Source organism: Agelaius tricolor, unplaced genomic scaffold (assembly GCF_023055355.1).
Source record: "Agelaius tricolor isolate 1412-34295 unplaced genomic scaffold, bAgeTri1.0.p SCAF_19, whole genome shotgun sequence".
Classification (NCBI taxonomy): domain Eukaryota; kingdom Metazoa; phylum Chordata; class Aves; order Passeriformes; family Icteridae; genus Agelaius; species Agelaius tricolor.
The window spans coordinates 2,584,545-2,601,452 of NW_027269279.1; the positions used below are offsets into that span (position 1 = coordinate 2,584,545).

The 16,908-nt window shown below is 52.7% G+C and overlaps 1 protein-coding gene and 1 long non-coding RNA gene across 3 annotated transcripts in view; one reads left to right on the plus strand and one right to left on the minus strand.

The window, feature by feature from the left end:
• Positions 1–1,197: 1,197 nt before the first annotated feature.
• On the minus strand, positions 1,198–2,252 carry LOC139598004 (uncharacterized). The gene is made up of 2 exons (XR_011681787.1): positions 2,065–2,252; positions 1,198–1,349 (listed from the first exon to the last, which is right to left on the minus strand). It is a non-coding gene; the product is annotated as an uncharacterized lncRNA (long non-coding RNA).
• Positions 1,887–16,908, plus strand: part of PEMT (phosphatidylethanolamine N-methyltransferase) — a 42,159-nt gene continuing 27,137 nt past the window's right edge. The window contains exons 1-2 of one of the 2 annotated variants that reach the window (XM_071443848.1): positions 1,887–2,076; positions 4,831–4,938. In XM_071443848.1, the coding sequence (XP_071299949.1) occupies positions 4,846–4,938 (93 nt within the window). In that variant the 5' untranslated portion in view covers positions 1,887–2,076; positions 4,831–4,845. Of the gene's footprint in view, positions 2,077–2,187; positions 2,337–4,830; positions 4,939–16,908 lie in introns of those variants that run through there. The other variant, XM_071443847.1, reaches the window with a different exon arrangement.

The following is a 16,908-nucleotide window of genomic DNA, read 5'->3' on the forward strand; positions in this document are numbered from 1 at the left end:
ACTTGGGAAAGCTGAGGGCAATGTCCTCTTCCTGAGCTCGGTGCTCAGAAAGGGAGAGCTGGATTAAAGGCATGCCATGGGGAGAAGGGGAGGGAGGGCACATAAAATCCAGCCTTTGCAGAAAGCCCTCTTTGTCTCCTTCACAGCTGCAGGGATGTGTCCAAGGTGGGATGAAGGCCAGCACAGAGGGGCTCCACTGCCACAAACAGCTTCTTTCCTTCTTACAGGGAAAAACTTCCACGGGCAGGGAACTTGGCAGTGGAAATGGCAAGGAGGCTCAAGTGTGATTTGCTGCCCCAAACACAACTGAGCTGGTGGCAGGACACTGAATTCTGCAGCACGTGCCTTCACTGGGGTGACAGGAGAGACATTTCCATGACTGCCCAGCTCTGCTGACCCTAAATGAAGATCCAGTGAGACACTTCATCCCTCTGCACCTCCTCACCATCCATCCCTCAGCCAGACCCATTCCTGCCCCCACTGTGCCACAACACCCTTGTCCTTTCCCAGCTGGCAGCGCTGGCATCACCAGGATGCCCTCCCCTTGCAGCCAGGAGGACACTTGGGAGATTTCTCCCTGCTGATTCCTCCTGGAGAGGGACATTAGCATCTCACACATCCCAGCCACCGCCGCTTCCCCCACCTCATCCACATCACCCTTCCAGCACCCAGCACCCAGCTGGTGGGACTCAGAACAAACATCCTCCCACCTGCTCCCGCGGCCCAGCCCGCGAGATGGCAGAGGCGATAATTACACACTTGGCACAGCAAAATCATCCAGCGCGGGGGAGAAGAGGCTGCAAGCAGCTGGAGATCATCCATGGGGAACGCTGCTCCCACCCACAGTGCCTCGGTGTGTGCCTCAGCCCAAACCAGCCCAGCTCATGCCGTGAATGTGCTCCCCGGGCCCGGTCACACCCCCGGAGCTGACGGTGCAGGTGGGGATGTGCTGGTGCCCCGAGGGGTTTGGAGCAGCAGAACTAAGGAAGGCTGGCTTCCCCTGGAGCCAAACTGGGATCCCTGGGGTCTGCTGAAGTGTATCCTCCAGAGAGGCCATTCCCCTGGGGAGAGCTTCAAGTGAGCCATCACTCATGCACGCTTTCAGTGCCTGCCAGGACATGAGTACTCGGATATCCTGTCCCTTTCCTGCTCCCATGAGACCTCTGGGAGGGACACTTGCAGATCATTCACACCAAATTCCTTTTTGAAGAAAATTTATTTCCTTGCAAAGCAGGATCTGCAAAAGCACAGACCTTCAGGGGTCTACAGGGATGATAATCCCCTATTGTCCAGACAGGTCCAGGACTGCAGCCCATGAGGTGCACCAACCAGAAACATCCTAGAGAGGACTGAAGTAAAAAAATAACATGAGTAGTAATAATAACAGCAATAAAAAAAAATATACTGCCCTGCTGAAGGCAGAAGGCTGCAATGAATTGTCCTTAAAATACATTTAGACTTGGTAGCTTTAGATTTTTCCCTTGAATGAGTAATACTGGTCAAGTGGCATTTAATTTCCTGTGCCAGGGAACCATTGCAGTTGTTCCCCAGCTCCTGGCCATGGTGTGAGCACTGAACTGGGACAGGGCAGGGGATGGGCAGGGATCACAGAATCATGGAATCATAGAATGGTTTCGGTTGGAAGGGACATTAAAGATCATCTCATTCCACCCCCAGCCAAGGGCTGGGAAACCTTGCACTAGGCCAAGTTGCTCCAAGCCCAGTCCAGCCTGGCCTGGAACACCTCCAGGCATGGGACAGTCACGGTTTCTGCAGGGAAAAGGGAACGGGGAGGGATCAGGCAAGGGGCAGGCACGGGAGTTGGCAGGGAACGGGCAGGGCTGGCAGGGGACAGATGGGGGCTGGCAGTGCGGTCTCTCCCCCGCAGCAGCGGTGCCCACTCGGTTCTCGCTCCCTCTCCCACCAGGGCCGTCCCACTCCCAGCCGCTCCCGCTGCGGCCCCGGGGGGTCCGTCCCGCCCGCTCCCGCCGCTCCCGCGGGCAGGCTCCAAGTGCAGCCGCGGGGCCGCTCTCCGTCCGGCTGCGGCCCCACACGGTCACGCACCCGCGGCCTGAGGTCAGTGCTGCCCCCGGCCCGCAGGCCCCGGGCCCGCCGCGGCTCCAGGCCCGGCTCCTCCCGGCGGGGCGGGACCGCGGCTCCCGGCAGCGCCACCGCGGGCCCTGCGCTCGGGCCGGGCCGGGGCGCGGCGGGGGCGCCCGGCCATGGCGGGGCGGCGCGGGCCGGGCGCGGGGCGGCGGGAGGAGGCGGCGGCGGGCGGGGCCCGGCGCTTCCCGCGGGAGTGCTGCGAGGGGCTGGGCGGCCTGGACTACGGCCAGGTACCGGCGGGCCGGGCGCGGGAGGGAGGGCCCCGGGGAGGGCCCGGCCTGGGGCAGCGGGGGGAGCCCGGGCATGGATCCCCCGCCCTCCCGGGGCCGCCGCGGGGCTCGGCAGATCCGCTGGGAATCGCCCCCGCAGGTGCAGCAGGCCTCGGGATGCTCGGTCCCCGGTTCCCCATGTGCACGCACCGCCCTGCCCAACCCGGTGCCACCCCAGCCGGCACGGCACGGCCTGAGCAGGAGGCAGGGGCTGCGCTGGCACTGCGGGGATGCCCGGGGGTGCTGCCAGCTGCTCACCCGGAAGCCCCCGCAGCTCTTGTTGAAGTGCCCGTGCAGCTCTCATCCAGGTATCCTTTTATCTCTCACTCAGGTGCCGATACAGCTCTCACCCAAGTGCCCATGCAGCTCTCATCTGGGTGCCTGTATTGCTCTCCCCAAGTCTCCCCTGTGTGCCTGTTCGTGTCCCACCAGGTGCCCGTGCAGCTGTCACCTGGGTGCCCGTACAGCCCTCCCCGTGTGCCCATTCATGTCCCACCCGGTTCCCGAGCAGCTGCCACCTGGCTGTCCGTACAGCTCTCACCTGGCTGCCCGTACAGCTGTCACCTGGGTGCCCGTACAGCTCTCACCTGGGTGCCCGTACAGCTCTCACCTGGGTGCCTGTGCAGCTCTCACCTGGGTACCTGTACAGCTCTCACCCAGCTGCCCGTGCTGTTCCCAGCCTCCCCGACTTCGGGGCTTTGATCAAGCGGGCACCGCTCGCCACGGTCATTGATCTCCCCCAGCGTGGAGGAGGGGGCAAAGTTGAATGTTCTGTGCCTGTTACGTGGCTGTCCCAGCAGCTCGCAGAGACAGCTCATCCCATTAGGGCTCCCCTTTTATCCCGAGAAGCACACAGCCAGGCACAGGCCAATCTGCCTCCCGCTGGCAGCCGCGAATTTGGTTGTTGAGCAGGAGAAAAGAAGGTGAGTGCGATGTTAACGATGGTGCCTGCCAGGAGTTAGTAGGTCAAGAAGCTTTTGTTCAGCCCGTGCTAGCACTGTGCTCAGCGGCGTACAAAACGAGAGGAAAGAAGCTGTCCTGGTCCCACGGGATTGCAATTGAAGCGGGATTAGACAGTTCGGCCCCGGTGCCAGCAGCTGCTCGGGCTGTGGCTTGGCAGTTTGGAGGGATGAGGTCTGGTGGGGAAGGGCTGCTCGGGGGTGCAGGGAGGGGAGGAGAGGCTGTGGAGGGTGGGAATAGGGGGAGATGTGTCTGGAACAGGCCATGGGAGCTGTTCCCATTGTTCTGCCAGCACCTGTGTCCCCAGGGCTCGGACGAAGGAGCCTGGAGGACCTGGGGCAGTGGTGGTTTGAGGGCAGCTGTGGGCCCCAGTGAGGATCCATCCCCCCTTTGCCCAGGGCTGTGCAGTCTTTGCTCCTGCACTTTGCACCTTGGGCAGTCATGGCTGGGCAGGAGGCGCTTGGAGAGGCTGGATGTGCCCTGGGCCAGCACGGGAGCTGTTCCCACAGCCTTTTCTCTGGGCTAGGAGAGTGCTGGGTTTACCAGCCCCTTTCCACGGATGACACTGTGGCTCTGGTTCTTCCCAAGAGCCTGTGAGGAGCCAGTGGGAATTTCCCTCCCTGATACCTTTTCGAGCTGTGCCTGTCCCCTGGCATCCAAAGGTCTTGAAAACACAGCTGTGTTGGGGAAGCAAAATCCTTCCACGTCTCAATGTTGTTGTCTTGGTTTTGTTTCCAGTGAGGGCTGGGCTGGGCTTGGGATGGGCTATTTTGTTTTTTGTTTTCAAAGGTTTTGACCAAAGGAAAAAAAAAAAAAAAGCACACTGGCTATTTTTCATCCAAATACCAGCACAGGGAGAGGGAGTGTGGAGGGAGAAGCAGCGTGGCTTACTGCACGTAAAAACACTGCCAATGTCAGGGAGCTGTCTGGGGAAAAATCTCTCTTTTTAAAAAGGAGAGCAGCGAGTTTTAAGGGGGTTTTGTTGTTGTCATTAAGACAGGAAGTACTTTTGCAGCTCCTTACAGTGCAAATGCATTCCCCCTTGCTGTGGAGGGGGTTTGCATCACTCTGACTTTATGGGAGATGAGTTTGAAGCTGACACAGGTCATTGGTGGGGGATTCCATGCAGACCAGCACCCCTGGGACAGCCCTGTGTCCCCAGGGATGCTGAGATGCTGTGGAATGGTGCTCCCCCTCCTAAAACGCTCATGAGCTGGCAGCTGAGGAGTGGTGCTCGTCCTCAGAGCAGCAGTGTCACCTCTGATCCTGTGTCCTTTTGGGCACGCTGTGAGCGTGGGGCTCCTGGAGGGCCCCATGCCCCTGAGGTTTTGGGGGATCAGCTTGGAGAAGTCCCCATCCTTTTTCTGGGCTTTGCACCTTGACACAGCACTTTGCAAGCTGTAACAACACATTGCTTAGGGCTAATAAGAGGTTCATGTACCCTTGGGGCAGCTGGTTTGAGGTGAAGTGCAGTAACCATTCCCTTCTTCCACAGGTGGATGTGGCAGCCATGGTGCGGCTCTTTGGCTACGTGGATGTCACTGACACTGGCTTCATTGTGGCTGTCCTCTCAATAGCCTTCAACCCTTTCTTCTGGAATGTGGTAAGAACTGCCTTTGTGCCAGCTGCTCCTTTACGCTCAGCATTCCTTTCCCAGCTTCCTTTGGGAGGAAAAACCTCTTTTGAAAAGTCTGCTGGGCTGGGTGGGGGGAATTGTGCTCAATTAGATCTTAGGAGTGGGTGAGTAGGGGGCTGTGCTGCAGCTCCTGGGGCTGGGGGTCACTGTGAGGGCTGTCACAGAGGAGGTGAAGGTGGGAGCCAGCTCAGGATGCAGAAGGAATTTGGAGCTGAGCTTGGGAGAGGGAGCAGAGCAATCAAACCCATCCTTCAGCCACATGTCCCACCCAGCAGCCAGGCACTGCTCACTACTGGGACTGAGCATGAATGGCATTAATCCCCATCAGGGTGGCTGCACTGGGTATGCTGCCTGCTGCTTCCCCTTGAAATATGTTGGCAGCTGCTCTTGTGGATGGCAGGAAGCAAAAACAGTCAGCCAAAAGTTGTCCTGAAAAAAATTCCTCCTCCATCATGCTGCAAAGCCTGGCAGAGAGCTGCAGGGTTGGCAGCAAGCCAGCCCTAGGAGGAGCAGGATACCTGCGCATGGGTGATGTTTGCTGTGGCTGTGGGTGCCACAGTGCTTTGGGAGCCAAGGCTGGAGAAACCTCCACTGCCTGTTACTGCTGTGGTTTGCTGTCTCCCTGCAAAACCAGCAGGAGTCATTGCCAGCCCCATCCTAGAGCATTCCAGAGCCAATATGCCAAGCAGGAAGCCCAGGATGAGGTGACTCCCACCCTGCAGCACCCTCAGCAGCACAGCTGAGGTGTGGGGTGAAACACCCCTGTGAGCACTCTTGGGAATGGGATGTCATCTCAGCCACGACTCCCAAACCCACCCACCAAACCTCCCTGCAGGGATTCTCTCCCTGGAGAATTCTCCTTTAAAAGGCCTTATTTTTCCAGAGGGGAAGGACTCCTCTCTCTCTGAGTGCGGGGGCTCTTGAGATTGTCTCACACTGGGCTTTGGAAAAGGGAGGTTCTGCTGGCTGTGAGTCACTTTGGAAACCTCTGTCAGAGCTCTTTGTTGCAGCCTCTCTAATTTTTCATGCAACTCGTTATTAAAAAGTCTCACGGTGTCTGAAATGCGAGCTGGAATATGCCACATTATTTCGACTGCAGAGTCATCATTTAGCATAAAGAGTCAATGAACAAGAAGATTCAGGATGTGGTCTCTGGGGGGAGAGGCTGGCTCCAGCGAGAAACTGCATGAAAGGCAAAGAAAAAAGTACTTTATTAGCATCTGCTGCTATGCCTGCAACTCGTGGGACGCCTGCAGCTTGGGAAATAGCGTTGCTTTTTGGATCAGGAGTTTGGCTGCTGTTAGAGGACCGGGAAAGCCGATGTAGGAGCAGGAAGTTTGTTGCTCTGCGCTGCTGTTGTCCCCTCGCAGGGACTGGAGGACGGCACCGTTGGCAGCAGGTGGCACTCCAAGCCAGACGAGCAGGAGGTTTGAGTGAGCAGCCTGAGCTGAGTGCTGGGGAAAGCTCTGAGCGTGGCACTCCGTGTTTCTCCATCTGGAATGGGCCGGGTGGGTCTTGCAGTCCGTGTGCCTCCATCCTTGCTCTGCTCAAGCCCCCCAGCATCTCCCTGGTGTTTGCAGTCCCAGTGTGTGGCTCACACCAGGCAATGCTGGAAGGTTCTTGCAGGCAGTCTGTGGGTCCTGCAGCCCTAAACAAGCCCCCACTGTCGGGTACATTTCAGCAAGAGCAGCCCTGGCTACCCGTGGATTTTCCCTGACCTCCTTCCTTTACCTCCTCCCCATCCTTTTATCCATGTGGTCATTGTCCCCTCCCTGCACCCAGCCAGCAGCTCTTCTTTCTTTCCCTGCATCCCTGCACAGGCTCTCTCTGTCCTTGGCTGTTTGAGTTCCTTCCCAGCAGCTGAGATTGCTTCTGCATCTGAATTACTCTGGGTTTCCAAGAGCTTCAGTGCAAAGACTGGAATTCTGCACAGTGCCAAGCACTCTTTGCTCTCTCTGCTCAGTAGCTAAAAGTGGGACACTGGTCAAAATCTCTCCTGTGCATGAAATACCTGATTTGGATAGAAATTGGGTGGGGATGCATTGATTTAGTTCAGTGTCTTAATTCTCTGTTTCTGCTGAACTCCAGCCAGGTCTGCCTCTTCCAAAGTTTGGTGCTGGGTTGTCCTTGCTGTGCAGTGCCTCTGAATAAATATGTGGTGGGGAAACCCTGCTCTATGCAGTGCTTGGGTCGTGGAGAGGCACATCCCAAGGCCTTGATCACAGCAAGGTGACCTGGTGAGCACCAGGCATGTTTCTGTGGGACAAAACCTGTAGAGTTTGGGGATGAAGCACAGGCTCTGGAGGCTGTGGAGGAGTGTGGCCTCCAGAGAAAAATGTGATGCTTGTCAGGTCTGTGGATCTACTTTAGGTAAGAGCAATTTTGAGGACCAGAGCCTAAATGGGGCAATTTGCAGACTCCAGCTGGGCTGTGCTGATGCTCCCTCCTGTTCTCTGCAGAGGAGAAAAGCTTTTCCAGAGGGCCTGAGGACTCGCAATTCCCTCCTTCCTCCCTGCAGGCATGTGCAGGAGGGTTCCAGCAATGTCTCCCCAGGGCCACCTGCTGCATTTCCTCACCATACCCCGGGCTTGCACCCCCTCTTCTGCTTCCACCCCCTTCATGACAGTTAAAATCCTGTCTGTTCCCTGGACAGGTTATGTTGTTCATGGCACAGCCTGGATGTGTTACTGCATTATTCTTGTTTTTCTCATATTTTTTTCCTCTCTGCTGTCTCTGCTTTCCTACCCTCTGTGTCTGTTATGAGAGGAGCTGCTGGGAGCTGTGGTCCCACAGGAAGCAGGGTGCAGGTGAGGTCTCAAAAGGAAGCAGCAGAGTTGTTTTGGGAATGAAATCACTTAAAACTCCCCAAGGATATTCAGTGCAGCCAGGAGACCTGGGCACTGTGGGGCTGTAGAGGGGCACCCAGCAAGGAGCAGGTACATCTCTGGAGCTGTGCCATAAAACATTAATGAGGCCAGAGCAGCAGGAACTTCAATAAATCCCATCTGTGTTTGGAAAGCTGCAGAACGATGGGAGAAACTTCTCATCCCTTGGTAACTAAGGAAGGCATTAAATAAAAACTCCTCAGGGACAAACATTTTCAAGCCAAGAGAGGCAGATAACCTGCATGCAGCAGGCTCTGAGGAGCTGGCTGAGCCTTGGCACACGAGGACTTTCTAGAAAGCTGGAAGGTTTCTGTCACTCCCAGTAGCAGCCAGGCATGGCCATGAGGCCGGCAGTCTGACGTCCATCACCACGCAAGTGAGTTTGAAGTGGGGAGTGCATCCATCAGCAATCTTTTCTTGATTTGAGCCTCTTAAAAATTTAGGTCTGGCGTCATGGACTGATTTAGAAATGGCTCATCTTCAGCTGGCGCCCTCGCTCCTCCCATCACCTCTGGTCACCCCCGAGAGACACCCGTGTGTCTCACAGGAATCTGCAGGGTGAAACCTCAAATGTCACAGCTAGGAACAGGCTTGGCGTAATTTAGCGTGATTTTAAAGAAAATAGACCCCATCAGACGGTGATTTTATTCTTCAAGGTTGCAGCTTTTCCTGCTCAGGGTAGCACGATCTCTGTTCTAGACTTCTGTCAAGCCTTTAAGCTGCATGAGGTTTTGATTAAAGAAGTAGTTGCACAGGGACCTGGGCTGACAACGCCTGGCTCCTGATGGATGTGTATCTCTTGGTTCATTTATTTTTAATTTCCCATCCTTTTCTCCTTCTTTGGAGACTGGAGGAATCTGCCTAGTGGGTAAGAAGTGCTTGCACTGGAAGGGAGGGGGAAGATTGCAGACCCTGGCAGTCTGATTTCACCTACCTCTGACCACTTCTTGCTAAACTTGGAGGAAGGTGCCTGGCCCAAAACATCCCCATGGTGCTAGGAAGTTGATGGAAGCTCAGGAGATGCCAGGATTCAAACCTCATTGAGCCAAAGCCTGAGAAACCTTTTGGGGACAGGAGAAAAAAGCCTAATGCTGGGAGATTTCAGCAGCTCTCGCTGCTTGTCTTAGAGAAGGAAAGGATTGAGCTGTGGCTTGATGGTGGTGTGTCAGCACCTCGCTGGGGAAAGGAAATTGCAGGGTATAAAATAACTGTGTGAGGGCTGGGATGGCAGCAGAGCCTTGCAGGGAGTGCACCTCAGTCACCTGAAGTTTACAGCACTGGGAGATGAATGAATTGAGGGAATTCAATATTTTTTTTTCTGGCCTTCAAATTCTGTCAACCTGCGAGACTTTTGTGGGCTCCCCCACAAACCTTTGCCTTCCTGCAGCTGCAGGGGAGAGCAGAAAACAGCCCTCAACCAGCTTCTGGAAAGTGCTTTTAGACCCCATCATAGCAGCCATGGCACAGCGGCGATGATTATCTGCTTATAACAGATGCTAGATCAATAGCAGGGCTTCAAGCTACGCTGCAAGGCAATTGACTGCAGAAAGTGTTTCTTTATTGGGGTAAAGCTGGGCTTGCAACAGGGCTCAGATTCGCTCTTACATCTCCGGTCTTAAAATGTCACCACCAGCTCTGATGCCTTTCATCCTTTGTGCAGGGAGAGAACGCACATTATTCATAATTGGACTCTCTACCAGGCAGCAATAGCCATTTTCATTTCCTACAATAGCTGAGAAAGAGTGAGGATTTGCCTTTTTCTTTTTTTTTTTTTTTTCCCATCTCCCAAATAGCATTTAGTGGCAATTTTATTCCAAGTGACTCGGTAACGCTTTCGCTCCGGCAGCGCCGCTGTAACGCACGGAAGCGGGTGGCATCGATTCTCCAGCTCTCGTAACAGAGCCAGTCCTGCCTGGGTGTGTAACACCAGGCCTGTTTGTCTCCTAAATTTAGCTTTTCCAGCGTGTTGGCACCGCTGTGAGCCTCATAACAAGCACCAGAACTGGGTCGCACCCTCCGGCGTGCCGGCTGGACTGGCACAATTAGGAGCGCTGTCACCTCGAGGGAGAGGCACATCCTCTGTCCCAGCACTGCTTCCCACAGCCTCACAGCTGGAGGTGGTGGTGTTTTCATCTGAATCCTCTTGAAGAAGCTGTGCAATGTATTTTTATGGTGTCCCTGCAGGCTGAGCTGCCTGTGGTGGGGTATGGTGGAGCCCAGCCTGGGCAGGCAGCTGTGAGCTGAGATGCTTTGTCTGTGTGTCGAGCTGGGCACGGTCTCAGGGCTCTGGGTGAGGTGGTGACAGTCATTCCAGCAGCTGCCCACCCACTGTGCACGGGTACCTGCCAAGGCAGGCTGTGCTTGGGAAGCTGAGCCATTTCTGTGCCTGTTCCTAGAGTGAATTTGGGATCCAGCTGGTCTGTGACGTGCCAGCTCAGCATTTCTCAAAACCAAGGTCAGACTCTGCCTCTCACCTCACAGCTGACCTGATAAGCAACCTCCTTTTTTTAGCATCTGCAGAGTGCTTCTGTGAAAACTTAGGGTCTTTGTTGTATATACTGGACTTCTCTTGTTTAGTATTTTAAAAATAAACTGCAGGCTTCTGGCAGCCCTGCTGGAGTAAGTCAGCACACACACAAAAGATGAAAAAAAAATATTTAAGCCAAGAGTCTTGTTTCTGTATGGGATCAGAGGATTATCTTTAGACCCTGGAAGCTGGAAGAGGCCCTTTCTTCTCCATCCCACTCCATCCCTCTCCTGCCATCCTGCTGCTAAGCCTTCTCACGTGCAAGTCTGTGGCCACCTGTGTCTCACGGGGCAAGGGAAAAGGTGCAGCTGGAAGCAAAAAAGAAATTGGTTTTATCTACTCAGACCAGCAGGTGTGGAAGAGGCAGCTCCTCCTGTGTGGCCCTGGGCTGTGGCGGTGTTTGTGCATAGCCTGGGGTCTGGGAGCTGCTGGAGGGGAGGAACCCCCTGCCACCCCAGGAATGTCAGTGACCCAGGGGCTGGGCAGGGGCCTGCCACAGTCACAGACATGAGCTGGGTGTATTCCAGCTGTGCCATGGCACAGATTGTTTAGCAGAAGCCTGCCCAGTTCCCAGAAGGATGTGATCTCCCAAAATAGGCTGTTTTGATGGAGAAACGCAGACACGCAGTGTGCTGGGTGCTCTTGGGAGGTTATTTCTGTAAGCCCCACTGCTGTGCTTCCAGCAGGATGCAGTTGCATCTTCTGCATGTTTGGAGACTCATGGTGGGGAGGGAGTCCTTGGGGTTTCATGGTGAGGGTGCTGACTCTGGCTTGTGGCAGGCTGGTGGCACCCCAAAGAAAATGCCACCTCATTTTCCCTACTTTTTCCCTCCTGGATAAACTCTGGGAGGACACATCTCCAGTTGCTCACAGGGCAGCATCAAATGGGTGGGAAAGTAGATTAGTAAATCACTAAAGCAAAACCCTCCATGTGTTTTCCACCTCTCTAATGACCTCAGTGACATGTGCAGCTGGAAATGGCTCTTGGCAGGAGCATCCCACATCCCTGCTCTCCTGAGTGTGGCAGCAGATATTTCAGCAGCCTGGTCAAAGCAGTGCTTGTTGGACATTGGTTCCTTGTAAATATTGGGAACTTCATCTTAATTAAAGTAAACAAGTATGTGCAGCCTCCCAGTCTGCCTGCCTGCATCAGCCCCCTTACATTCCCCTTCCTAAGGGATCCTGACAAAGCTTTAAAACCCCTGTACCCATAGCCAGGGAAAAACAGTTGAGTTTTGGAAGCTGGTGCTGATGTATTTCATTGATGAAGGACATGAGCTGTGGACACAAGAGTGTGCCTGGGTTGGTTGATATGTGGCAGAAGGAGCAATAGTGCACTGACTGTACAGGGCAAGGGGTTTTGGTTTTGGAGGGTGACCCCAATCCAGGGCAAGGGCTGTGGAGCTGCTGCCTGAATTTTCCTGTTCCCTACCAAACTACCTGAACTTCTGTGCTTGCTCCCATGCAGGAATGAGGTGCAACTTTCTTAGGAAGTAAAAAATTTGGTTTCCAGAAAACACCTGCACATGCACATGGCTTCATCAAACTGCTCTGCTCGTCCAGTGGGTATTGAGGTCAAGGACCAGAGGGAGCTCTTGATTTTCCCATGTGTCATTGAAATCCTGAACGTCTGTGGTGAAGTACAGACTCACCTGGATTGGACAATGTCTTACTTGGTTTTTCCTTTGTGAAACTTTTTTTTGTTCCCTCTTTTTACTCCCCCAGACCAGGGATGATGCAGCTGTGGGCTCATTCTGCAGGTCTGCATGTGCAAGCTCTGCTTTGTCTGGCTGAAGGGTTTTCACTTGCTATCTGTATAGGCACATTTTTGGTGTGATCCTTTTTGTACTTTGGGGAAGAAAAACGCTATGAACAGCTCACAGCCCTGAAGAGGGTGAAATGGAGATGGGTTTTAGCAATTTTCTGTGCTTTTGGCTGTTGCAGGGAAGCCTGACCATCAGGGCTCCCAGAACGCCTTCGTCACCTCCTTTGTACCGTGGGAGGTTTGCTCATTATCTGGTTTCTGCTTCGCTTATAAAAGAAGCTGTAATTGTAGCAGCTCCTTGCCATAAAAGCAGAAAGACATTTTCTGTGAAGGAAAGTGTACATGCAGCTTTTATGATCCTTTACAGTACTTCTTCTGCCCGCTTTTCTTGCCTCCTGCCCTTTGTCCAGCATCATCTCTGTGCCTGCCTGCTGCTCAGCGTGACCACCCCTGGCTCAAACCTCTTCTTTGCACCTTTTAGATTGAAAAAGTTGGGCATCCTCCTTGTCAGTCTTGTTGAGTGAAGGAAAGACAGAGCCCAAATCCCCCCATGTAGTCAGGTGTTCAATTCCTGCCTCTTCTCTCAGAGCTGCCAGCCCAGTAGCAGATGCTCAATCTGCATCATTCCAGGTAAGGTTTTGGACTGGGGAAGAGAACCTTGTCCATCTGTCTGTGACTGAGGTGTCCATCTGTAACAGGAAGTAATACCCAATCTGATCACTTTGAGGCACACATGCCTGTTCCTATAAAAAGCCAGAATGACCTCAAACGAGATACTGTATTTTTAACTATGAAGCATTCCTACTAAGTGCCCTTTCCTGTTTATTTTTACCAGGACATTGTTGTAATGACTGCAGACTTACTCATTTCATTCCCAAGGCTGGAGAGCAGCACTGAATGAGTTTCATTCCGAGATTTTGTTGTACAATCATTTTCCAGAGACTGATGTACTCGGAAGCCAAAGCGGGTGCATTGCCCAATGAGGAGCATTACTTTTCTTCCTGTATCCATTAAGCTTTGGCCACTGGTGCAGATGTGAGTAGATCCATATCTGGAAGGACTTTCTCAGCCTCTCTCCTCCAGCTCTGTCCAGGCCTCTAGTAGAAATTTGTGGAGCAAAAGGCTGTGAGAATCTTTGAGCACTGGATGCAGGGCTGGTGTGTGTACCCCAGCACTGGGCTTTCAGGCTGCAGGAAGGGGAAGGAGCTCCCTCCCCTGGCATGCAGATCACAGGATCTGAGGATAACTGAGTGTTCACTCAGCTTTGGGTTCCTTTTCTTGCATTGAACAGATGAGCAAACACCATGGGGCACGTGGTTACACCCATCCACACCCAGAGGAACCCCAGTGCTGACACCAGAGGGGTCCTTTGGTTGTGTTTAACCCTTCATGCTGTTGTTACCTGTTGTGCCCGTGTGTTGAACATCTCATCCCTGGGCAGAGGGGAACAGAGCCCGAGTTACATAAAGATCACATTGTCCCTCTCTATTGTTGCTGCCACGACAGCAGCATCACAAACATGCGTGTCCTCAGTGGGAAATGTTCCCAGGGGAGCTTAACACGGAGCGTGGAACATGATCTGTCCAGCTGGGAGAGGACAGGAGGCCCTTCCAGATGAAATCAGGGCTTTGCTGAGCATGGCCAGTGCAGCCAGTACCTCTATTCCAACCACCTCTCACTCCTCTGTGAAGGAGTATTGGATTTCTCTTGCATTTTGTGCTCTCTGAGGCGGATTTATTTTCTTCTCCCCCCTTCCCTGTCCCCCTCCCATCAGAGCTCCTGGGGGAACGATGAGCGGGTACACGCTGTCCAGAGGATGGGTGTGTTGGGACTCCTTATTAGCAGACTTATTCTAGAGAATTAAACCCTAATTTCACAAAAGGGCAGCAAGAGAGAGGCTGCAGCTCTGGGAGGAGCTGAGTTGGCTTTGTGTGTTGTTTGCAAATAGCACAAGAAGTCCTGGTCTGAGCCTGTTGGTCCTGGTCACTGGAGTATTGTGACCAAAAGAGTAATTGCTGTGTTCCTTTTCTATTTAAAACAAAAATTACTAAGTCGTGTTCAAGGAAACCAGCCGTGGCTCCTCTTCCATGCTGTCACTTGTGCCTCTACTTGTTTTTGGTTTCAGTCAGGGCTTTAAAATGTTCCTATTCCTCTTCCACTTCATCTTTTTACCACCCCTCTGCAGAGTGTTCCTCTGTGCTGCCTGTCATTGTCTCTCCCTGAATTAATTGTTGTGTGTAATTGTGACCTGCTGCAGGACGCTGCCTTGCTCTATTAGAGAGAGGTGCTAATGAAGAACATTGGGTACCACATTACAGGAGAGCAAGGCTCAGCTCTTTGGGATGTGTACTTGCTGTACTGTTACTGCCAGCCTGGCAGAAATGGTGTTTTTGTCTCATCACTCACTGGCTAATGATTGTAATTTTTACTTGCTGGGAAACTCTGGATATTATGGACTTCATTAACAGATACATGAGATGCTACCAGACCTGCATAAGGGGGAGAGAGGAAGAAAACAACCCCTGCGTGGAGGCAATTTTGTTATTTATCTGTAGTAGTAGAAGGGATGCAGAATTAGTGTGGGATTCAACAGTGTGGCTAATGAGCTGGGCTGAGCTGGAATCCAAGCAAACCTATTAAGGAGAGCAAACTGCAAAGATAATGCCCAGTCCTGAAAACCTTCACATCAAACACAGGATCCAGGCAGTGCTGGGATGGCTCAGCTGCTTTATCTTCCTCTCTGTGGGGCTGGGTGTTTTTGTGCTGCTGGGTTTGTGTCTCTGGAGGCTGCTGCTTGCTGTCACCCACAGCCTTTCTCCATCCCCTTCTCTCCTGCCAGCTCCCTCTTACTCATACATTGGGTGAATTGGAGCTTCAGATTTAATCTTTAAGACAACAGAGCCAGAGTATTTTCACTCCCATGGGCCACAGCTCCTTGAGTAATTGTCTGAATTGAAATATTGCAGCATCCAGCCCTAGTTTTCAATTGCAGGCAGTGTGACATCTGCAGGTTTGGCTGGCTGGGGACACTGGCTGCTCACAGTGGTACCTGAACCTGTATCTGCAATTAAATACAGGTCATGCAGGAGAGAAAGAAACACCTGATTTAGCTGACACCTCCAGTATAGCTTTACACAGTCTCTGCAATGAATCAGAGGCTGCAAGTAATGTCAGTTGTTAGGTGACCTCAATCTTCTTTTACCTGGAGCCCGTGAAGGCTTGTTTCAGTTCAGGAACAGGATATTTCCTACATAGCACACTCTGACTGAAGACTGAGCATTTTTACTCCACCTAGAATAACTGCTTTTTAATCAGGCTGACCTTATTTGCAACGATAATAGCAATTGGAACTGGAGGTTTGAAGCAGCACTGGGAAGCTTTGAGGAGCAGAATAGATCCTTCATGATGCAGATAAAGCTTTATCTCCACATTTTAAACCAAACCCAAGGCTCTGAAGTGAATTCAGGGGGACTTGACCTCAGCACTGTGATCCTTCAGGATCCAGGGCCTCGTTTGGAAATAACGCAGCCAAACTGAGGGGAGAAAGTAAAAGGTCTTAAAAAAAAAATAAAAAAGGAGAGATGTTTATCTTGTAACGTGGCATTTGTACTGAGTCCTTGCTGACAGTGTGGTGCAGCAAAGAGCTTGTCTTCCTAAATCCGTGCCAGTTCAAACATCGTCAGTGCTATTGTTGGATCGCTTTGTTTGAAAATGGGTCTGTTGGTAGAGGGCCTGGTTCAATGAAAGCAGCTGTGTAGAACACTTCAGGCTCTTCCTCTGCTTTGCTTTATTTAGGGCTGCATGAGTACAAGCAACAGGAAAAAATCCCATGCAAATACAGGATGTGATGTGGGTAGAATGTTCTCAGTCACTCAGGAGACTGGCACACACCTTTGCTTCTGGTTTGTTTATGAAAGTGCCTGCTATGGGCTGCCTGTTTCCAATCTGTTTGCCCCAAGGAAAACACTCTGAGCTTCAGAGAAACGTGTGAAAATACAAGGCTTGTGGTTTTCTGGATGGGGACTGTGTGCAGTGGGAAGCTGAGTGTGGGCCAAGTCATCTGGGCATGGAAGATGAAAAGAAGTCTGGAAAATGCTTCACCGTCCTGCTCACGAGATGCTCATCTGGCAGCATTGCCTTCCCTCTGAGCTCCAGCAGAGCCCCACATATTTGTGGAGGGGCAGTTTCTGCCTTTCCCTAATCTCAGGAGATTATTTTATTTGGTTGCATTCCTGGTTTAGAAGAGCTGAGTGTGGTCCCAGCTGCTCCCCATTCCCCCATGCAGCCCGTGTCCCTCCCACTGTTGGGCCATCCCTTCCACGGCCCAGGCTGGGACTGGAAAGGTCCTTCCCCATCCCGTGCTGTGCTCTGGAGAAATCATTATTTCACAGATAGTTTTTCCATGGGATTTGCTGGCTGGGAAAATGGGGTTGGGCTGAGCCTGATTCCCTGTGGTGGGAGCACATTGCCCTTCCCCTTCGCTCTCAGGGAGCTGATCATAAGGGCTCCCCATGCCCACTCTCAGAATTAATTAACACAGCTCGTTCTGGGTTATTGAAATCACCTGCCTTCAGCTTCCAGCTCTTTGGACATAAATCATGAGCTCTTTGCTTTGAGGAGAAACTGTTCGGATCTTGTGTTGGAAATTGCTAGCAAATACAGCCCATATTCTGTGTCATTTTTGTTTTTATTGAAGAGGAGAGGATGTGGCTCATGGAACATGGATGGACCCAGGCTGCCTTGGCATACACTAAGCAAGG